The sequence below is a fragment of the Cynocephalus volans genome, chromosome 1 (assembly GCF_027409185.1).
Source record: "Cynocephalus volans isolate mCynVol1 chromosome 1, mCynVol1.pri, whole genome shotgun sequence".
Lineage (NCBI taxonomy): Eukaryota > Metazoa > Chordata > Mammalia > Dermoptera > Cynocephalidae > Cynocephalus > Cynocephalus volans.
Genome location: NC_084460.1, coordinates 206,748,632 through 206,772,376, shown reverse-complemented (window position 1 = coordinate 206,772,376; position 23,745 = coordinate 206,748,632). Strand labels below are relative to the sequence as shown.

Below are 23,745 nucleotides of genomic sequence, written 5' to 3'. Positions count from 1 at the left end.
AGCTCTTTTGCCCATTTTTTAATTGGGTTGCTTGTTTTTTTCTTGTAAAGTTGTTTGAGTTCCTTGTATATTCTGGATATTAATCCTTTGTCTGATGTATATTTTGCAAATATATTCTCCCACTCTGTTGGTTGTCTTTTAACTCTTTTAATTGTTTCTATTGCTGTGCAGAAGCTCTTTAGTTTGATAAAATCCCATTTGTTTACTTTTCCTTTGGTTTCCCGTGCTTTTGGGGTCATATTCATAAAGTCTGTGTTCAGTCTTACTTCCTGAAGTGTTTCTCCTATGTTTTCTTTAAGAAGTTTTATTGTTTCAGGGTGTATATTTAATTCTTTAATCCATTTTGAGTTGACTTTAGTGTATGGTGAAAGGTATGGGTCTACTTTCATTCTCCTGCATATTGATATCCAGTTCTCCCAGCACCATTTGCTAAAGAGACAGTCTCTTCTCCAGTGTATAGGCTTGGTGCCTTTGTCAAAGATCAGATGGCTAAAGGTGTGTGGGTTGATTTCTGGATTCTCTATTCTATTCTATTGATCAGTGTGTCTGTTTTTATGCCAGCACCATACTGTTTTGGTTATTATAGCTTTGTAGTATAGTTTAAAGTCAGGTACTGTTATGCCTCCAGCTATATTTTTTTTGCTCAGCATTGCTTTGGCTACACGTGGTCTTTTATTATTCCATATAAATGTCTGGATAGTTCTTTCCATTTCTGAGAAAAATGTCTTTGGAATTTTGATGGGGATTGCATTGAATTTGTATATCACTTTGGGTAGTACGGACATTTTCACTATGTTGATTCTTCTAGTCCAAGAGCATGGGATATCTTTCCATCTTCTTGTATCCTCTCTAATTTCTCTCAGCAGTGGTTTGTAGTTCTCATTATAGAGATTTTTCACATCCTTTGTTAACTCAATTCCTAAGTATTTTATTTTTTTGGTGGCTATTGTAAATGGGCAAGCTTTCTTGATTTCTCTCTCTGCATGTTCACTAGTGGAGAATAGATATGCTACTGATTTTTGTATGTTGATTTTGTATCCTGCTACTGTGCTGAAATCATTTATCAACTCCGAGTTTTTTTGTAGAGGTTTTAGGCTATTCGATATATAGGATCATGTCATCTGCAAACAGGGACAGTTTGACTTCATCTTTTCCAATCTGGAGGCCCTTCATTTCCTTCTCTTCTCTGATTGCTCTTGCCAGTATTTCCAATACTATGTTGAATAGGAGTGGTGAGAGTGGGCATCCTTGTCTAGTTCCTATTCTTAAAAGCTTTCAGCTTTTCCCCATTCAGGATGATATTGGCAGTGGGTTTATCATATATGGCTTTATAATTATGGGTTTATAATTATGTTGAGATAATTTCCATGTATGCCTAACTTATAGAGGGTCTTTGTCATGAATGAATGTTGAATTTTATCAAATGCTTTTTCAGCATCTATAGAGATGATCATATGGTCCTTGTGTTTGAGTTTATTAATATGGTGTATCACATTTATTGATTTGCTTATGTTGAACCAACCTTGCATCCCTGGGATGAATCCCACTTGATCGTAGTGAATAATTTTACGTATGTGTTGCTGTATTCTATTTGCTAGTATTTTGGTGAGGATTTTTGCATCAAGGATATCGGCCTGTAGTTTTCTTTTTTTGGTTATATCTTTACCTGGTTTTGGTATCAGGATGATGTTTGCTTCATAGAATGAGTTTGGGAGATTTGCGTCTGTTTCAATCTTTTGGAGTAGTTTGTAAAGAATTGGTGTCAATTCCTCTTTGAATGTTTCGTAAAATTCTGCTGTGAATCCATCTGGTCCTGGGCTTTTCTTTGTTGGGAGCCTTCTGATAACAGCTTCAATCTCCTTTATTTTTATTGGTCTGTTCAGATTTTCTGCGTCTTCATGGCTCCGTTTTGGGAGCTTGTGTGTGTCCAGAAATTTATCCATTTCCTCCAGATTTTCAAATTTGTTGGTGTATAGTTGTTTATAGTAGTCTCGAAAGATTCCTTGTATTTCAGATGAATCAGTTGTAATATCACCTTTTTCATTTCTAATTTTTGTTATTTGAATCTTCTCTCTTCTTTTTTTTGTTAGCCATGCTAATGGTTTGTCAATTTTATTTATCCTTTCAAAAAAACAATTTTTTGATTCATTGATCTTTTGTATTGTTTTTGGGGTTTCAATTTCATTAAGTTCTGCTCTGATCTCAATGATTTCTTTCCATCTGCTAACTTTAGGTTTGGATTATTCTTGTTTTTCTAGTTCTTTAAGGTGAAGTGTTAGGTTGTTCACTTGCCATCTTTCCATTCTTCTGAGGTGAGCATTTAATGCAATAAATTTCCCCCTTAGTACTGCTTTTGTAGTATCCCACAGGTTTTGGTATGATGTATCATTATTTTCATTACTTTCAATAAATGTTTTGATTTCCTGCTTGATTTCTTCTTGGACCCATATGTCATTAAGTAGAATGCTGTTTAATTTCCATGTGTTTGTATAGTTTCCAGAATTTCGTTTGTTATTGATTTCTAATTTTAATCCATTGTGGTCTGAGAAAATACATGGGATAATTCCAATTTTTTTGAATTTGTTGAGACTTGATTTGTGACCTAGTATGTGATCTCTCCTGGAGAATGATCCATGTGCTAATGAGAAGAATGAATATTCTGAGGTTGTTGGATGGAATGTTCTGTAGATATCTGCCAAGTCCAATTGGTCTAGAGTATCGTTTAGATCTTGTGTTTCTCTACTGATTCTTTGCCTAGATGATCTGTCCAATATTGACAGTGGGGTGTTCAGGTACCCTGCTATTACGGTATTAGTATCTGTTTCCTTCTTTAGGTCTAATAGAGTTTGTTTTATAAATCTGGCTGCTCCAACATTGGGTGCATATATATTTATGATTGTTATGTCTTCTTGATGGATCAATCCTTTTATCATTACGTAGTGTCCCTCTTTTTCTCTTTTTATGGTTTTTAGATTAAAGTCTATTTTATCAGATATAAGAATAGCTACTCCAGTTTATTTTTCTTTTCTGTTTGCATGGTAAATCTTTTTCCATCCTTTCACTCTTAGTCTATGTGAGTCTTAATGGGTGAGGTGGGTCTCTTGAAGGCAGCATATAGTTGGGTCCTCCTTTTTAATCCAGTCAGCCAGTCTGTGTCTTTTGATTGGGGAATTTATGCTTTTTACATTAAGAGTTGTTATTGAAAAGTGTTGATTTATTCCTAGCATTCGACTGATTATTGTTTGGTTGTCTTAGGTGTCTTTTGTTCCTTGCTTTCTGATTTACTGTTTGTTTTCTGTGTTTGTTAGTTTCTTGGGTTGTAGATAGCGTTTTTGTTTGTTTGTTTTCTCTTCATGAATGCCATTTTTATTATACTAGTGGGTTTTGATTTTTCTTGGGTTTTTATGGCAGTGGTAGTTATTTTTCAGGAACCAAACCCAGTACTCCCTTGAGAATTTCTTGTAAGGGTGGTCGTGTGGTGGTGAACTCCCGCAGTTTTTGTTTGTCCGAGAAATATACTATTTGCCCTTCATTTCAGAAGGATAGCCTTGCAGGGTAGAGTATTCTCGGCTGGCAATCTTTGTCTTTTAGTATTTTGAATATTTCATCCCATTCCTTTCTGGCTTTAGGGTTTGTGATGAAAAGTCTGATGTTAGCCTGATTGGGGCTCCCTTATAGGTGATTTGACGCTTCTCTCTTGCGGCTTTTAAAATTCTCTCTTTGTCTTTGAGTTTTCCAATTTGACTATAACATGTCTTGGAGAAGACCTTTTTGGGTTGAATACGTTTGGAGATCGTTGAGCTTCCTGGATCTGAAGATCTGTGATTTTTCCTATACCTGGGAAGTTTTCTGCCACTATTTTGTTGAATATGTTTTCAATGCAATCTCCTTTTTCCTCCCCTTCTGGAATACCCATAACTCGGATATTTGAGCGCTTAAGGTTGTCTGATATCTCTCTCAGATTTTCTTCAATGCCTTTGATTCTTTTTTCTTTTTTTTGTCTGCTTGTGTTATTTCAAACAGCCCATCTTCAAGTTGAGAGGTTCTCTCTTCAACTTCTGCAAGCCTGCTGGTTAAACTCTCCACTGTGTTTTTTATTTAGCTGAATAACTTCTTCTGTTCAGCAAGTTGTGCTACATTTTTTTTCAGGGCATTGATTTCCTTGTATATTTCTTCTTTCAGGTCGTTTATACTTTTCCTCGTTTCATCATGATGTCTAGTTGAGTTTTCTTGTATCTCATTCAGTTTCCTTAGAATTATCACTCGAAATTCCTTGTCAGTCATTTCAAGGGCTTCTTGTTCTATAAGATCTAGAGCTTGAGAGTTATTATCCTTTGGTGGTGTACTTTCTTGATTTTTCGTATTTCTGGTATCTTTTCTTTGATGTTTATTCATTGTGGCAGGGGGTTTCACAGTCCACAGGTTTGACACTATTGACTGACTAAGATGTTGCTGTGGTTGCCAATTTCCTATGTCTACCTCAGTGACTGCTCAGTTGGCCACTAGTGCCTTGCATGTGCGGTTGCCTCGGGTCTTGGGCTGCTCCAGGGAGCCACCTCTCTGATCAGCTTGGACTTCGCCGGGCTGCTGGATCACGGGGCAGTACCGCAGGGTGTGTGGTCTCTGCTGAGCTTCCACCTCCCGTGCTGGATTTCTCCCTGCTCCGTGCACACTAGGCCAGGCTTGGGATGGAGCCGGGTGGCGGCGGTGAGGCCTACCTGCTGCTGGATTACGCGGCAGTGGCCCCACCACAGGGTGTATGGACTCTACAGAGCTTCTATCTCCCCTGCTGGACATCTCTGTGCTCCTTACGCATTGGGCTGGGCTGCTGGTCGCGGGGCAGTGGTTTGGTCCCCGTGGAGTTCCCGCCTCCCCTGCCGGACATCTCCCTGGTCCGAGCGCACTAGGCCAGGCTGGGAATGGAGCCAAGTGCCTGCAGTGAAGCCTACCTGCTGGATCACGCAGTTGCGGCCCCACAGGGTGTGTGGTTTCTGCGGATCCTCCGCCTCTCATGCCGGACGTCTCCCCACTCTGTGCACACTTGGGCTGGGCTGGGAATGGAGTCGGGTGGCAGTGGTAAAGTCTATCTGCTGGATCATGTGACGGCGGCCCCGCAGGGCATGTGGTCTCTGTGGAGCTTCTGCCTCCCCCACTGAACGTCTCCCCGTTCTGTATGCACTTGATGTTATGTTTTTATAGTTTAAATCGGTTGATTTGTGGGAGTGACGCTAGGGACCGTCTATTCCGCCATCTTGACCAGAAGTCTAAGCAATGTAATTATTTTGTCATTACTCATTTACCAGCTGAAAACTTATCTCCTTGTATTGTTAATTAGCATAGATTTGATTACAGAGAGGGTAAACATTTTTCTATGTTTAAAAAAAAACCAAGGCATCATAGCAGCATCATTCACAATAGTCAAAATGTGGAAGCACCCCAAATGTCCACTGATGAATGAATGGATAAACAAAATGTAGTATATACATGTAATGACTATTATTCAGCTTTATAAAAGAAGGAAATTCTGACACATGTTACAACACGGACGAACCTTGAGGACATTATGCTAAGTGAAGTGAACCAGTCACAAAAAGACCAATACTATATGATTCCACTTATATACTTATACCTAGAGTAGTCCAATTCTTGGAGACACAAAATACAATGTCAATGGGCAGGGCTGGGGGAAGGGGAAATGGAGAGTTGTTTAATGGTTTAGAGTTTCTGTTTTGCAAGATGAAAAAGTTCTGGAGGTTGATTGCACAACTATGTGAATAATATTTAACACTACTGAACTGTACACATAAAATGGTAAATTTTCTGTTATGTGTATTCTACCACAATTTTTAAAAAAGAGGGGGGATAAGGGAAGAAAGTGTATGAGGGTGGATCGAGGTGTTTTAGACAGAGTCAACAGGAAGGCAGTCTTCGGACCACATTTGAGCAGATTGGAATGAAGGGAGGAACAGCCAGAAGAGGATTCCAGGCTGAGGGAAGAGTGCACAGTGCCCAGGTTCAGTTTAGTGATCCTCAGGGTAGAGATGGGGAGTTACTGGATTCCTGGAAAAGCCTATCTTGGGGTAGGTAAACAAATAAATACAGAGGGATGTTGTTGGCTGCAGTTCTACTGAAGAAGCTGTGAGTAAAATGAGCTTTGAAAGAAGGCAAGACTGAACTTGAGTCTTCCCACTAAAGGAAAATATATCTTGCTTTGAGGGCAGGTTCCGTAAAACTCTTTAAACTATAAAACTATGTGTACATGTTTATTAAAATGTTTTGTATATTTCATTTTTAATCTCCATCGGATGACCAAAGATTCTTTTGAAACTCATATTTCCCTTCCTCCTATCTACTCATTCCTCCTATCCTTCATTTTTTGTTTCATAAATGTCACCAGGTTATCTTCCCCTGATAACATGCAAGACACAACATAAATTCTGTTTTTCAGTCTTCTTACTCTTCCAAAGGTGGTTTTCTTTCTTTTTTCCTTCCCCACTTCCTTTTAAGTCCCATCCTAACTACTTGTTCTTTTGAAAATATATCATGTAAACTGGACCTTGCATGCAGTGCTGGTGGGAATGAACTATGATGTATCACTTTGGAAAACAGTCTGGCAGTTATCCTTTTCTTCCTCAAAAAGATAAATGTTACAGTTACCATTGGCTTAACAATTCTTCTAAGTACATACCTTAGAGAAATGAAAGCAAATGTCTAGACAGAAACCTGTACACAAACATTCATAGCATTATTCTTAGCAGCATTACTCAGAATAACCAAAAATGAAAAGGACCTTAATGTTGATCAGCTGATGCATAAATACAATGTGATATATCCATACAATGGAATATTATTCAGCCATAAAAGGGAATGAAGTACTGAAACATGCTATGACATTGATGAAACTTGAAAATATGCTAAGTGAAAGTAGTCAGTTACAAAAGACACATACTATATGATTCCCTTTACATTAAATGTCCAGAATAGGCAAATCTATAGAGATGCTAAAGTAGATTAGCAGTTGTCTAGGTGTAGAGGAGAGAGTGGATAGTAACTGCTAATGGGTATGGATTTCTTTTGGGGAGATAAAAATGTTCTGGAATTAGATAGTGGACATGGTTGCATAGCTTTGTGAATATAACTAAAAACCACTGAATTATATACTTTAAAGTGGTGAATTTATGGTATATAAGTTACATCTTTAAAAATTTTAAAGAAATATAGGTGGGAGGGGTGAAGGTTTATAAGACAAAACAAAGAAACTGTAGTATAGCTTATATCTCGGTATATTCCTCCCCTATCTCATTTCCCAGTGTCCTCCACCCCACCCCACGTTGCTGCTGTGCTAAATATTCTGTTTATTATTTGTCATTCCATGGCCTTTTCTGCATTGCTGTTCACAATATATTGGTACAAAGCCAAATACTTCAAATTATTAATGTTTTCAATTACATGAAAGGCAGCATTTTAGCAAATGAAGCACATTCACCATGTTTTTTAAAAAATATAATAAGTAAATTCCCATTTACTATCAAATAGAAAATAATATAGGGCCGGCCTATGGCTCACTTGGGAGAGTGTGGTGCTGATAACCACCAGGGCCGCGGGTTCAGATCCCTACATAGGGGTGGCTGGTTGGATCACTTGGAGAGTGTGATGCTGACAACACCAAGTTAAGGCTCAGGATCCCCTTACTGGTCATCTTTTTAAAAAAAAAAGGAAAAGAAAATAAACAATATGAAATGCAGTTTTGTTTTTTTCCTAAGAATTTTTCTTGTTATGGTATGATTTACATATAGTGAAATGCATAGATCTTTTTCATCTCTTTGGCAGCTGGCTGGCCTGGGAATCCACACATTTGACCTTGGTGTTACAAGGTCTCGCTCTAACCAGCTGAGCTAAGCGGCCAGCCCCTGAGAAATGCATAGGTCTTAGTTTTACAGTTTGGTTAGTTTTGACAAACACATACACCTGTTTAACCCTCATCCGTATTATGATATGACATTAACCAACACCTCAGAAAATTCCCTCTTGTTCCTTCCTAATCAATCCCTACCTCTGGGAGCAACCACTGATCTGTTTTCTATTGCCATACACATGAATGGAATCATACGATATGTGATGTTTGTATCTGTCTCTTTCATTTAGCATTATGTTTGCATGGTTCATTCATTTTGTTTCTGTATTAGTAGTTTGCTCCTTTTGTCTTCTGAGTAGTATTCTGTCATGGATATACTACAGTTTGTTTATATGTTCACTTGTTGAGGGCACATGGACTTTTTTCGATTTTTGTGTATTACAAAAGAAAACGTTATGAATATTCTTGTACAAGTGTCTGTGTGGACATATGTTTTCATTTCTCTTGGATAAATACCTAGGAGTGGAATTGCTGGGTCGTAGGGTAGACATGTGTTTGACTTTTGAGAAAACTGCCAAACAGTTTTCCAAAGTAGTTATACTGTTTTACGCTCCCACCAGTAGTATACGTGAGAGCTGCAGCGGCCCTACACCCTCACCAACTTACATTCCCATGAACAATGTAGAAGAGTTCTTGCTGACCCCTCCGATACTTGTCATTGTCAGAATTCTAAACTTTTGCCCATCTAGTGGGTGTAAATCTATTTTTTTATGATCTGACTTACCTAATTACTCTTCAGGCTGAGCATGCTTTCAAGTGTTTATTAGCCATATTTATTTACACTTCTGTGAAATTCCTGTTATGTCTTTTATCTATGAATGTGTTGAGCTGTTTGTCTTTTTATTAACTTGTAGGACTTCTTTTATATGTTTTTGAATCTAATCTGTATTGGTTATATGCGATGACAGTCTTCTTCCAGTTTATGTCTTGTCTTTTCACTCTCTTTAGGGAGTCTGCTGAAGCATGGAAATCTATGTAAAGTGAAGTGGATCCATCAGGCACCATCACTGAATAACTAGAAAAATAACATTATCTTATAAAATTGAGGACTGAATGTCTGAATAATGTTCCCTATTCAGAGGACTTCAAAGTTCCACTAAGCTTATCAAAATAAGCACTGTTGTGCTTGATTGTGGTCGTTAGTGGTGATTTCACTGGCTGGCGATACCTTCTTCCTGTAGAGAATTTGGACGAAAGAGAGAAGTCCATCATATAGACCTGGAGTTTAAGTCTCCAACTCTGGTTTTATTTTATTTTTGTTTAGGGTTTCCAAATCACAGGTCTGAGCACATTCTGTGCATCCAGTCCTAAGCTTGATACTTGGAGGGATTAAAGAAATGTTTGTTTTTGCCCTCAAGGAACATACAGTCCAGTGTGTGATGATTTATGTGCATCGAAGAGTTCGATAGCAATACAAAACAACTGAGGAACCCCAACTCCAAGGCAGCATTTCTCAAATTGTGGTCCGAAGATCACTGCATCAGAATTACCTAGAACTGTGTTAAAAGGCATGTTCCCAGCCTATCTCAGTCAGCTGACTCTGAATCTCTGAGGGAAGGTCCTGGAAATGGGCATTCTTAACAATTATGGCAGGTTATTCTGATGCACACAAAAGTTTGAGAACCACTGGTCATCCAGTGCCAAAGCATGGGGGTACACGCTGCCCGTAGGGCTCTATTGACGTTTGCACAGGTATAAGGATCAGTTAAGAAACAGCAGCTTCCTGAAAGCGTCCTGCCTTTAAAAAGAAGTTTAAGAAGGAGTTCTCTCCTTGCCACCTTTCTTCTTTTCAAACTGGGCTCCGCAGAGTACTCATCCTGGTTTCTACATCCTCTAACCATAACTTTTGAACTATAATTTTTAAAGGAAATTAGGAAACATCTAAGAAGTAAACAGCTTCGTCCCCCTTTGGGCTGCTGGGCAGTGTAGAAAGCCATCAGAAAAATGGCTGACTCCTGTGATTCTGTGGCATCAACAAGGTGCCATAGAGATACCACACTGCCCCTTGGGTCCCGTCTCCAGATTGACCAGTTGAGAAACAAATCACAAACGTGATAAGGTTCTGGATAAACAACTTCTGGACTGATTGCATGGCAAGAATGCCATCTAAATTAATTTACAAAGTGTGATAAGTGCTATCAGTTATGAACTCAGGAGACAAAAATGCTGTTCAGAAAAATAGGGAGCCAGCGTGGAATCAGTTATCAAGTCCACAGTGCACTTGGACCTCAACAGGTGCCGCTGTCCATAGTGCTTGTTTTTAGGGTCGTATGATCTATGAGAGGGAGAAGCCAGGTGGTGATCTAATCACAACGAGGGTAGAAACCATCCACAGCCAGCCTTGCTAGGAAATGGGGAGTGGAGCACAGTGGTGTCTTCATGAGTTAGACTCTGTGCATGTGAAGTTCTTCAAACACATGCAGGCCAGAGACAGGGCAGAGGTCTACGTCCTTCATCAGAGTATGGATGGGATGTCGATGACCAGGGCACAAGAGTTGTGTTGTTGGTTCATAGAGTGCACCAGGCTAGAGCGAACTGGGGTGGGCTTCAAACTATGGCCTGAAATTAAACGAAGAACTGAAAACCCAGTAGAGTCCGCAGAGATCACTGTGAAGCCCATGGGTGGCTGAGGGCTCCACTGCCTCCATCCTGGCAAAGTTTAAGATCCATGAGGAAGATACTGCCCAGGGGCAGCTCTGGCCTCCAATTGCCCCCTTAGTGCTCATCTGCACTGGTGTGAAGCCCCGTTTCTGGCACACACACTCATTCACTCATTCATCTAATCATACACACTTATTGAGTATTTTCTGTGTGCCAAGCCCTGGGTTGAGAACATAGATGATGTATTCCCAACAACACACAAGCATGACTCTCCTACCCTGTTCTCACTCCATCCCCAGCCTTCCCTGCCCCCTTTTCCATTAGAAAATCCCACTTTGTTCTTTCCTTTCATTTTTTCTGGCGGCTGCTGGTACAAGATTTGAAACTTTGACCTTGGTGTTGTAACAACGCACTCTAACCAACTCAGCTAACCGGCCAGCCCTGAAATCCCACTTTGGGGAATTTAGTTTAGTAATGACCAGAGAAACAAAAAAGAGCACTTCTAAGCAGGCTCTTTGTCTTGAAAGTGCTTTGCTCTAATGACCCTATTTACTTATTTCTAGGACTCAGGTGGATTTCCTTTCTCTTGATTTGTCTTACCAATGTCAAAATGCAGCAAGTCTACCTCAGCAGCTGAGTAAACTGCAGGTAATTTGAGCCCTTCCTATACTGATGATGCATGGGGGAGGTTCCTGACAGCACATGAGACATTTAATGCTTTGGCTGCTGCGTAATCTGAACTTGCATCAACAGGCAGGAGACCTGCCAAGTTGCATCTGGGGCGACTTCCACTGAAAGCATCCCTAGAGAACGTCGGGATGTTAGGCAGTCTTTCCTAGAAAGGATAATGAGGCTTGGCTTGTTAAGGGAAATGTTTACATGGATCTCCCGCTCTCTTGTGCAGAAATCTACTGAGAATCGAAATTCCAGTGTTCACTCTGAGTTTTAAAAGACAACTCACTGATGGTGGGGGCATGGTTACATCACAACATGAATGCCACTTAACTGCACACTAAAAACAGTTAAGTGGTGAATTTTATGTTATGTGTATTTCACCGCAATTAAAAAAAAAAAATTCACCATAGCCTGCAATATCAGATCCCAGCTATCGGGACATTCCAGCAACCCAGGACTCTTCTTCCTGTGCCCAGTATTGTTTTTCTCAAGTCTAATTTGAGAAAATTCTGGCCCATTACAGAAAGTATAAGAACCTCCAATCCAACTATTAGGTTTCTCTCAAGCTTGGTTGCTGCTATACGACTTGATTAATTTGCTGGAGCCCCAACTATTCCCCCATCTCCTGATAGGGTATAAATTATTATACCCACGGTTCTCACAGACTTTGTAAGTCCTACCAGTCTTCCCACATTTTACCATGAAGAGCTTCCTTCCTGTGGGCCTCTCCTGTGGGCTGACTACCAGAATTCACCTACATCTGACCTCTTGCCTCTGCAGGTTTGTGCACAAAGCCATTACCTCTATTTTCAGTCTCATGCCTCCAACAACGGAGGCAGAGCAGCCCCTACTGTGTGCCTCCTGGTTTTAAGGCCACCACCTCCACCACGAAGGACGATGGTTTACCCAAGGAATTATGCATTTAAAGGGCAAGCTCAGTAATGTCAAGTGCTCAGTGCTTCTGCTACGTGGAACCTCGATTTTACCTGAGGCAGGAGGCTTGAAGTGGGTTTCCACCTGCCCATGTAGACACCACTGCTTTTATTATCTACAAAGAATAAAGTGATGTAATCAAAGACAATAGTTGCACCCACAAGACATTTGAGTAATAGCTATATGATTTTAGTACTTGCTTATGGCAGACACTATTTCTACCCCTCAAGCATACCCCAAGGTTTAAGAAACTTAATCAAGGTCAGACTATAGGTAGTGAGCACCGGGGGTGGGATTTGAACCGGGGCTTTCTCATTCAGAGACACCACACTGCCTCTCCAAACATAAATAAGTGTTGGGAACATTATAATGAGGGTGTTATTTTTTTAAATCACATATGATTTAAGTTGTTTTTGTAAACACTTTCTCACCTGAACCTGAACTTGCCTGGGATCCAGAGCCTGCACTTGTGGGCTTGCTGATGAGATTTCTCGGCCTTAAACGGCATGTGGCATCTTTGAGTTCTGCTTGTGCCTATAATAACTAAATGTCTTTTGTCCTTCTCAATGAGTTAAACCAGAACTTGTTGCTAAGCTAATGGGTTCAGACACCACTGACATTTTAAAACAATCTCAGTTATGCAGATGAGGCAGGCCTCTGAGAGACAGTCAACAGGAGTGTTGGCACTGTTTGTTCTTGAGGATGTGGTTTACAGTGCTTCTATTTTCATACCAAGACATTTTCAAGAAGACCTACTCCTGCGAGCGTCTGTTACAGCTATGAAACCTCAGTCCATAGCTGGCCAGCTAAATAGTAAAACTCTCCCTGAACAAATTTAGCAGCCATTTATTAAACCTGAAACAGTCCTTTATTCTTTTTCTTTCCTTGGGGAGGAATTTAATTCCAGATGTTGCACTTGACAGCTCAGACTCAGCCCCCAAAATTCAGAATCACAGCTTCCAGTTGAGCCAGAGAGGAGATTGTCCCTCTCTGGGATCGTGGTTCTGTGCCTGCTAGCATTTCCCATGCAAGTTACCACACGCAGCGCAAGAAGAACAGCTGAGTCCTCCCTGAGTTGTGTCCACAGAGGCCTGAATCGTGCTGCCCTCAGCTTCCTTCCCAACTACCCTCCCTCCTTATCCCAGCCACCCATCCTCCTCTTGAAGGCACCTCTTCAGATGGGCTGCAGGGAAGAGGGCGGAGCAGTGCAGGGAGCAGCAGACGCCAGCTCGCATTCCCTCCACTCTCCCCAGAGCTCCTGCACCCCATCTCTGAGCCTCAGAGGCCTTCAGCTGCCATGCCCACTGACACACAGGTGTCTTATAGCCTGAAAACATCCTCAGGCCCAGCACTTCTATGAAGAGCCTTGGCACATACCCAGGGTTCTGATTTTGCAGGGGGAACCAAGGGGGTTCCACATCCACTTATCAGAAAGGGCTGTGCTCACCCTGAGAATTCTCTACTCCACCAAGTTAGGACAGGGGCCTTGGGGTTCCTCTAGGTCTCCAGGCTTCAGATGTCAAAGCCACCCTTCTGCATATCAATTTTTCGGGAAAGAAAAACTGTAAGCACACCCCACTAGGTCATTGGCTGGCCTGCTCTGACCCAGCATAGGGAAGAAAGGCCTACATGGAGTCGCGGTTCCACTATGTGATTGATGGCAAGTTTCTCAGCTTCTCAGAGCCTCAGAGGCCTCATCTGTAAGAAAGGACATTTATAGGCAGCCATGAGAGAATAAAGAAGGTGCCTGGCTCCTTCTTAAGCAGTTGTTATTGGCATCTTGTAATAGCCTTTAACTGCTTGGAGGAGAAAATGTTAGTGTGGGAAAAATGACCCAGTCCCAACTTCCTAAAAAAGGTAATTAAAGTGAAGTCACACAATATGTCAGAATGGGGATATTACCCTTGATACTGAAATTACTGGAAGTGGGGAGAGGGGATGGAAGGGGGGGAAGGGATTAACCTGCTGCAATTTTAGTGATGACAGCTCCTTTAACTTTTTATTATAGGAAATTTAAAACATATACAAACACTTATGAAGCCACTGCCAGCTTCAAAAGCTGTCAATGCATAGCTGATCCTGTTTCACCTATACCCCTATCTTCTCTCTCCCAAACTTGATTATAATGAAGTAAACCCCAGACATCAATATATATGGGGATGGTGCATCTTGACCAAGCTTCTTAAGGAACGTGAGCTCCTGATGTGAGTCGTTGGCCTTGTTCCTGATCCTGACACCGTGTCTGGCTTAAGAGATGCCTTGTAGCCTGTGATGAGGAATAGGTGAAGGTGTCCCCTTGGTGGTGGTCAGCAGGAAGGGGAGCCTGTGTTGTTGAAAAGTGTATCTTTCTCCCACAGAATGTAAAGTCAGCCCCCTTTATTAACTGAGATGGGTAAAGATCATTTCCAAAGCCAGATCAAGTGTTTGTAGCTTCTCATCTTGAAAGTCTGTCCCTATTATCAAAAGATGCTTTCTAGGCAGCTTCAGTTCATTTGCTGGTCTTTATCTTTTTCAGACCATTGAGCCAAAAGTGAAAGTTTTCATCTTCAGCCTAACACTCCAGGACTGCCCCCACTCCAGGGAGAGCCCAGCCAGGCTGCTCTTCAGCCTTCTCCAAGGTGAGTGGACCAACACGGGAGAGGTGCGGAGTGACATTAGGCCCATTGGCTTGGTGGGTAGCATTGGCTGGGGCTCCAATGGGAGGAAGGACACAGGAGCAGGTCTGGTCTGAGAGACCACCCCAGATGGGTTTAGTCTTTTCTGCTTTCCTACTGATGGTCCCTCGCAACAAGATCCCACTAAACCAAGGAGAGAGGTTCCATACCAGGATGCCTCTTATGGAAATAAAGACTGTCAGGCCTCAAATTGAGGTATAAGCATGGAAACGGATCTTTGCCTGTCTGTCCCACTTCTATCAGCTCTGCCTCCCAGGTCTGCCATCCCCTCCCCTCTCAGCAGGGCTGCCTCATGCCTCTCTGTCTCTCCAGCCAGCCCTCTGCTTACCCTTGACCCAAAGCCCCAGCTTGCACGTGACGCTTGCAGGCACCTGACGAAGATGCTAAGAACCTTCAGGTCTAGAACTAACAGCTCACAGACCATTTATTTTCTCGGTGTCTCTTAATTCACATTCTTTTTTTTTTTTTTTTTTTTTTTGGAGGTGTTAAGTGAATTTTTATTGGGAAGGGAAGTTGTCAACTTAAACAGCAGCAAATGAACAGTGAATAAGAAAACTCCCTGTTGTCACAGATATAAATAACCTCCACAATATGATATAGGAGACATTTTAATTTGTGACCCCCAGCCCAGAAATGTCAAGTGCTTTTCCATTCAATCTAATACTTCTGGATTCCTACTGAAAAGGAATACATCAAGAGCATGGAAAAGTTGCTTACTGAAAGGAAACCCCCAAAGAAGAGAGAAAGAGGGAATGTAGAAATTAAGGAGTTATGCAGAACACTCTTTAAATTGTAATTAACTACATTTTCATATCTTCACAGTAATACAAAACACAGTCACTTGCAGAACTGGTTCAGATTACTTAAATACCAGGTAATTTTTAGTCCTCTACATAAGTGTTTGGAAGTTACTTGTTTATATGAAATGATGCTATTAATACTTTTCTACAGCAGTAACTGCACACCAGGAAGGCCAAGACAAACAAATCAAGGAATGGAGTTTTCCCAAAGCTGCAGTGTGAAAAAGACTATAAACAGTTGATTCCATACACATGAGTGGGTTTCTTTGCTATAGGAAATCCAACTGGAGTAAGGAATGGAGATGTGTAAAAAGGTTTCTTGAAGGAAAGAAAGATGACACCCTGTATGCATTTAGTTTTCGGCCCCTTCTGCTGCATCACATTCTTCTCCTGCACTGTCTGATGTCCATAATGTTAAGTTGTCTCTAAGCAACTGCATGATGAGGGTGCTGTCTTTGTATGAGTCTTCATTCAGTGTATCAAGTTCTGCAATGGCCTCATCAAAAGCCGTTTTCGCCAATGTGCAGGCAAGCTCTGGGTTATTAAGGATCTCATAGTAAAATACAGAAAAGTTAAGAGCCAGCCCCAGGCGTATTGGGTGTGTGGGTTGCATCTCTTTCTTGCTTATATCAAATGCCTCTTGGTAAGCTCCTTGGGAATTATCTATCGTTTGCTTTCGATCATCACCACATGCAACTTCAGCAAGGTACCGGAAGTAATCTCCCTTCATTTTCAGATAGAAGACCTTACTCTCTGGATTAGTTGCATTGGCTATTAAATACTTATCCAACAATTCCAGGACCGTGGTGCAGATGGATCTCAGCTCGGACTCCACTTTCTCCCGATAGTCCTTAATCAGCTGCAACTTCTTGTCGGAGGTGTCGGTCTTCTGCTCGATGCTCGAGATGACCCTCCAGGCGGACCTGCGGCCCCCGACCACGTTCTTGTAGGCCACCGACAGCAGGTTGCGCTCCTCGTTGGACAGCTCGGCGCCCTGCTCGGTCACCGCCTTCATGCAAGTGGCCATGTCGTCGTAGCGCTCGGCCTGCTCGGCCAGCTTGGCCTTCTGGATCAGCTCCGTCTTCTCCATGGCGCGCAGGGCCGGAGCCGAAGACGAGGAGAGCGAGCGCGAGCGCCGACCGGGACCGGGAGTCCTCCGCCTCGAGAGCTTCGTGTCTGTGCGGCCGCGAGGCTAGTCCCACCACTTTGATCTGCTTTGGGCTTTAGCCGAGGACCCTCCCGTCTCAGCCTAGCATGGCGGCTTAATTCACATTCTTGAGCATGGATCTGATTGGTTGGCCATGGATCAGGCAGCTGCTCCAGGTCCAATCCAGTCAGGGGAGAGGTGGGGCCTCTTGAGACATGGAGGCTGGAGGCCGCTTCAGACTGCAGGAAAAAGCCAAGGGGCCTGTGCCCAAGTGCCCTGATAGTCAGTTGTAACCCTCATCCATAGACCAGAGAATGGGTGAAGTCGGTATTGTCCTTTCCACATTCTGTAACCCCTCCCAGTGCTGGGCTGACTCCAGGGCCTCCTGAAGCTCCTCCATAGACAAGCCACTTAATAACCCTCTCCCTAACTCACCTTTGATGGCATAATGACTTTTGTTCTTTAATCCCACCCTTTCTAAATGGTTTAAATGGTAACTTTTATGTTTATCTATATTTCATCACAATATTTTAAACTTCCACAGTTTTCTGATGTTTAAGTTCTTCTTAATCAATCGTTCTCAAAGTTGTGGTCTCCAGCCCAGCAGTATCAGCATCAGCATCAACTGGGAACTTGTTAGAAAAGCATATTCTTGGGCCCCACCTCAGACCCACCTGATCAGAAACTCTGAGTGTGGGCTCAGCAATTTCTGTTTTGCCCAACTCTGCAGGTGATTTTGATTCACACCGAAGTTTGAGAACCACGTTTTCAGTCATAAGCAGGTAGAAATCACTTCTGACATCCCTATGTCCTTTGCTGATGGTAGGCAAATGAATGAGGAAAGCTGTTGCTTCCAGACATGCACGTTCTCGGTGGGGCTTCACACAGAATTCATTAAACTTCTCTTACAGCCATAAATAAAGACCAAGGGCTCATCATTGGGCTTGATATTAATGCATTCCTGAGTTGTTCATCAAGATCCAAGGAAAGGTAATGTCAGCGTGTCATTTGAATTATCAATAACTGGTATGTGTAGAATTCTCTGTTTTCTTTCATTTGTGTAATCTCCTAAGACTGCTGTCATCACCTCTTGGGCTAGTGAGTTTATTATGGCCATTCAGTGGACGCAAGAGGAAGGCTCAGAGGGAAAACAGGGAGAACTTGTCTCTTACTGAGCCTTACTCTGGGCCCTGCCTGGTTCTGGCTTCCTCACCTATTAGTTCATCCAACTGCACACAACTAGCAGAGCTGGGATTTGAATCCCTGCCTCCTAGTTTAAGATCTTACTGGAGGCAGTGTGAACCTGTGGAAGAGCAGCCAGGTTGAAAATAAATCTGACCATTCATCTGACCACTGAAGTTACATTAGCTAAATGAGGGGAGTTCTCTGCACCCATTTGCCCAATGTGAGATGTTAAACATCATCCCCCTGAGGAGACAGAGTAGATTGAAAAGCCCACTGTTGTAGACAGGCAGAAGCCTAACTCGATGGTGTTCTCAGGACAGAGATTTTTATCTATGCTGGGGTTGCAAGTAATGTCTTACCGAATGACTAAATCACCAAAGTTTGCAAATGATATCCTTTTAAAATATTAGAGCAGAGTTGAGGTTATCACCATAATTACATTACTTTCCTGCACCCATATCTCAATATTTCTTGAATGAGAAAGGAATGGTGTAGAATCCAGCCCTGGGAATTCCCCACATCCCCAGCACTCCATGGGGTTGTGTCACATGCATGAACTTCATGCACCATGTGTTATGGTGGGACAACGGCTGGAGACAATTGTGACTTCCAGACGTTTGGCTAGAGTTCTCCTTGTCATCCACCTCTGACATTTCATAAACTTCAGTGCCAACACCTCTTTGTACCTTTCCTCTTCCAGTATGCAACTGTCTTGAGCCATAACCTCCTTCTATTGTTCCTTCCTCTCAATTCACTTTGCGGGGGCTTAGGGGCAGCGGGCCCCGAACCTCCCAGTAGCCCCTTTTTTCTCCCCACCACGGGATGAGCAAGAGAGGGAACTGGTAGGATTACTCCTGCCACCCTAGTGGCCAAGAGAGCCCGGGAGGCAGGTGTGTATGCTGCCTGCCTATGCAGCTCCACAGAGAGACACTCAGACGTGGCAGGGGTTCTGTCAAGCAGTTCTGTTTATTTACACACAAGCACCTGCTTTTATAAGCATATAGCAAGGGGATTTCCTAACTTCAACCTATCATCTTAAAGGTCATGTGAACATGCATCTTGCTCTAATGCTTTGCTATTGCAATCACGCGGTGAGCACGAGCACGGAAATATCTTTTATCCAGTAATTTTAAACTATGTCTTTCCTTGGCCACTCACCGGCAGCTTCCGTCAGGCGCCATCTTTATCTCTCCTGTCCAGGCAAATGTTTTGAACAGATTACATACGCGTATGTGGGTGGGGTCGTGGCTAGTTCTCTGCCCCAGGAGGAGGTGTGTGGCCTCAACACCCCAACACACTTCATATCAACAGGCCCTGTGCAGCAGCTGTCTGTCAAGGTTTGTCTGGCAGCGCACAGTGCAATGGACAGACAGGTCAGAACCACTCCCCAATCACACTTGGAGTCATCTGAGAAGTGCCAGGCTATCCCTTAGGGAGAGAAAACTCAAGAGGCCATAATAAGATGGGTTCCTTAAGAGGCCAATGACTACAGAACCACAGTCTAACACAAGTGACACCAGCTCTTAAGTTCTCTCTCTAACGTCTGACCTAGTGGTACTTCACCTGAAAGGAAAGTCCAACCTTGGCTCACATTAAGCTGACAGTCAGGGCCCTTCTCAGGTGGACGTGGATGGAGAAACTGCTGGAGCAGGAGGCAATTCAGAGAAGACCAACATAGTTTTCTTCCTTGAGAATTTTAGATCTCACAGGTGAGACAGAGAGGCCCACAAAGCATTCTCACAGAGTGCAGCCAGAAACACACTACACTGTGCCCCAGGCGAGGGAGAAAATAGCATTATTTGGGCTGCTCTGAGGTGGGTTGGCTGAAGGAGGGGTAGGTGGGACATACTCAGAAATGTAGCTAAGAGCAAAACTGGGTATAGACCCTGAATTGTATTTACATTTATTTCTATAGACATAATAATTCAGATAAGGCATGATTTTACAGGAAACAAAGTTTCAAATAGTTTTCAAATGTTATATAACTCAAAGATGACCACTAAATAGCAAATATATAGTTCCTTTAAAACCATATAAATAAACTGAATATCTCCTTTAAGTTTGGCTATAGTTCATTATTAGGGTTTTCACTATCCTTTGACAAACTTATATTCGTGTCTCACAAATACACATTTGGACTATAGGTATTCCCTATTTAAAATGTGGAATAGACCAGTATTTCCCTCATATATGTAATCTCAGGAGTTTTTGCCACCTCCTTGTCTCAAGGTACAAATGGTCCATAATCAACCTACACAATACATATAATCCCAGATCCAGGAACTTACACTAGGCAGCACCAAAATCACTTCACAGTCTGTCTTTTGAAGAAATTAACTTTACTTAAAAGACAAATATACCTTACTTTTTTCAAATTCTATGTTATACATTCCTTCTCTTTTGTTACTAAGAGAAGCCAGAGAAAACAAAATGTTTATAACCCAGATTGCTAAACAGAATATATTTGCTAACTAATCAGATTAAGAAATAAGAGGTCTCCAAGACACCTAAATGTGACTGTGCTCTATCTAAAGTGACACATTTCTCTGCTGTATTTTTCTGCATTAAATTTTTTTTTAAAAATCACCGTACAGTTTCAAGTCATCTCTACTTGTAAAACCTTAGATAACTGCTTTATCTTTCCGTAGAAGATTTCAAAGAAGGAGACTAAGTTTTGTTTTTTGTAATTTTTTTTAATGTAGGTCACATACATAGCCCTCACCATTCTTACTCTAACATAAGGACATACAAAATACAAAATTCAGTCTCTGTATTGAGGTGGAACTTTAACAGGACAGATTTCTTTTCCCACGTAGCCCCCTCTTCATTTACTTACGGCAGAAGCACTAAAACTCAAGACAGGAGACACCCTGTAGGAGGTCCCAAAACAAAAGAACAATAAAATAGCCTACTTGTGGTTGGTTCTATTATTAAGCTTAGGGGAAAAGGGTTCTTCACATCACTTTTTTTCACTGTCCAGCCCAGCTTACCAGTGCAAGAAGACAGACAGCTTTTGAGGTATCCTTCTCTTGGAACCCATAAATGAGGGAGAAGACTAAATGGGGAAAAGAGGTCTGGCAGAAAGATCTGAACCCAACACCCAATGTCCTAATTCTAATCTTGAAGTTATATATATGAGAAAAATACTGGTACATGTAACGAGCTTAGACCCTAATGGACACCTGGTGCCCAGAATCCATTTTGAATAAGGAATCAATAGGAGAATGAAAACTCACTGGAAATTACTCATTTTATTTTCTAAAATGTAAAATTTCCTATCCCATTCAGATTTGGGGTAAGGCCACGCTTTGGAAGTAAATTCCTGAAGAAGATACTTACTGTCAAATAAAGATTACTAATCTTTTGGCTTAGCAAACAGGCAGATGTTGGAAAATGGCAGCCTCTAAGCAACTTGCAGAAAATGGAGAAAACCAAGAAAAACTGCTTCCTTTTCAGAGGAATGGGACAACTCCCTCAGATTAGACATCTGGGAAACCATTTGTTTTTACTCCTCCAGCTAAGTCTACTAACCAGTGAGAAAATTTTCCAGAGCCTATTGGACAATGCAAGCAAACTCCTATTTTTGCACAACAAGCAGATATGCTGTTCACACACGCACAAGTACACAACAGAAGCTCCACAATATCTCAGAGGTGTCTTGTGCCTCCCTCCTGGAGATAAGTCATGATTTACTCACATTCTTCAAGTTCTGCTTTGAAATTTTTCCTTCCTACAATTTAATAACCTACATATCAATCTTTACTATAACTCAACACCTAAATATACCTGTGCAGCAAACTGCCTGGCTTCTTCTAGACGAGCATCAGAAGGGAACTGACTTGTAAAAGAAGAACCATCAGGAAGACGGAATTGAATTCTTGTAATAGTGCTATGAAAAAAGAAAATTAAAGTCAGCATCTTTTTCTTTTTTTTTTTAAAGTACTTTTTCTTTTTTTTTCTTGGCGGCTGGCCTGTACAGGGATCCAAACCCATGACCCTGGTGTTATCAGCACCACATTTTATCAAGTGAGCTAACTGGCCAGCCCTAACATCAGCATCTTTACCTCTACATATTCTCCAACAATATCATTAAAAGAGAAAATGGAAACGAAAATGTGCAATGACAATAGATTTTTTTTTCCACAATGTGATATTTTTTCATGTATTATTTTTTAATAACTGCTTTATTGAGAGAGAATTCACATAACAAAATTCAACCTTTTAAAGTGTACAATTCAAAGATGAAGTCAAACTGTCCCTGTTTGCAGATGACATGATCCTATATATCGAACAGCCTAAAACCTCTACAAAAAAACTGTTGGAATTGATAAATGATTTCAGCACAGTAGCAGGATACAAAATCAACACACAAAAATCAGTAGCATTTCTTTTCTCCAATAGTGAACATGCAGAACGAGAAATCAAGAAAGCCTGCCCATTTACAATAGCCACCAAAAAAATAAAATACTTAGGAATTGAGTTAACCAAGGATGTGAAAAATCTCTATAATGAGAACTACAAACCACTGCTGAGAGAAATTAGAGAGGATACAAGAAGATGGAAAGATATTCCATGCTCTTGGATTGGAAGAATCAACATAGTGAAAATGTCCATACTACCCAAAGTGATATACAAATTCAACGCAATCCCCATCAAAATTCCAAAGACATTTTTCTCAGAAATGGAAAAAACTATTCAGACATTTATATGGAACAATAAAAGACCACGAATAGCCAAAGCAATGCTCAGCAAAAAAAATAAAGCTGGAGGCATAACACTACCTGACTTTAAGCTATACTACAAAGCTATAATAACCAAAACAGTATGGTACTGGCATAAAAACAGACACACTGACCAATGGAATAGATAAGAGAATCCAGAAATCAACCCACACACTTACTGCCATCTGATCTTTGACAAAGGCACCAAGCCTATTCACTGGGGAAGGGACTGCCTCTTCAGCAAGTGGTGCTGGGATAACTGGATATCGATATGCAGGAGAATGAAACTAGATCCATACCTCTCACCGTATACTAAAATCAACTCAAAATGGATTAAGGATTTAAATATACACCCTGAGAGAATAAAACTTCTTAAAGAAAACATAGGAGAAACACTTCAGGAAATAGGACTGGGCACAGACTTCATGAATACGACCCCAAAAGCACGGGCAACCAAAGGAAAAATAAACAAATGGGATTATATCAAACTAAAAAGCTTCTGCACAGCAAAAGAAACAATTAAAAGAGTTAAAAGACAACCAACAGAGTGGGAGAAAATATTTGCAAAATATACATCTGACAAAGGATTAATATCCAGAATATATAAGGAACTCAAACAACTTTACAAGAAGAAAACAAGCAACCCAATTAAAAAATGGGCAAAAGAGCTAAGTAGGCATTTCTATAAGGAAAATATCCAAATGGCCAACAGACATATGAAAAAATGCTCAACATCACTCAGCATCTGGGAAATGCAAATCAAAACCACATTGAGATACCATCTAACCCCAGTTAGGATGGCTAAAATCCAAAAGACTATGAACGATAAATGCTGGCGAGGCTGCGGAGAAAAAGGAACTCTCATACATTGTTGGTGGGACTGCAAAATGGTGCAGCCTCTATGGAAAATGGTATGGAGGTTCCTTAAACAACTGCAAATAGATCTACCATACGACCCAGCCATCCCACTGTTGGGAATATACCCAGAGGAATGGAAATCATCAAGTCGAAGGTATACCTGTTCCCCAATGTTCATCGCAGCACTCTTTACAATAGCCAAGAGTTGGAACCAGCCCAAATGCCCATCATCAGA

At 41.4% G+C, this 23,745-nt stretch overlaps 1 protein-coding gene across 1 annotated transcript; it reads right to left on the bottom strand.

The window, feature by feature from the left end:
• Positions 1 to 15,410: 15,410 nt before the first annotated feature.
• Positions 15,411 to 16,708, bottom strand: LOC134386050 (14-3-3 protein theta). Its single transcript, XM_063107983.1, has one exon. It carries the CDS (start codon positions 16,687 to 16,689, stop codon positions 15,952 to 15,954), a length of 738 nt encoding a protein of 245 aa, XP_062964053.1. The 5' UTR covers positions 16,690 to 16,708; the 3' UTR covers positions 15,411 to 15,951.
• Positions 16,709 to 23,745: the final 7,037 nt, after the last annotated feature.

Excerpts from the sequence above, each read along its gene's own strand:
- LOC134386050 (XM_063107983.1), bottom strand. The coding sequence starts at position 16,689 with ATGGAGAAGACGGAGCTGATCCAGAAGGCCAAGCTGGCCGAGCAGGCC.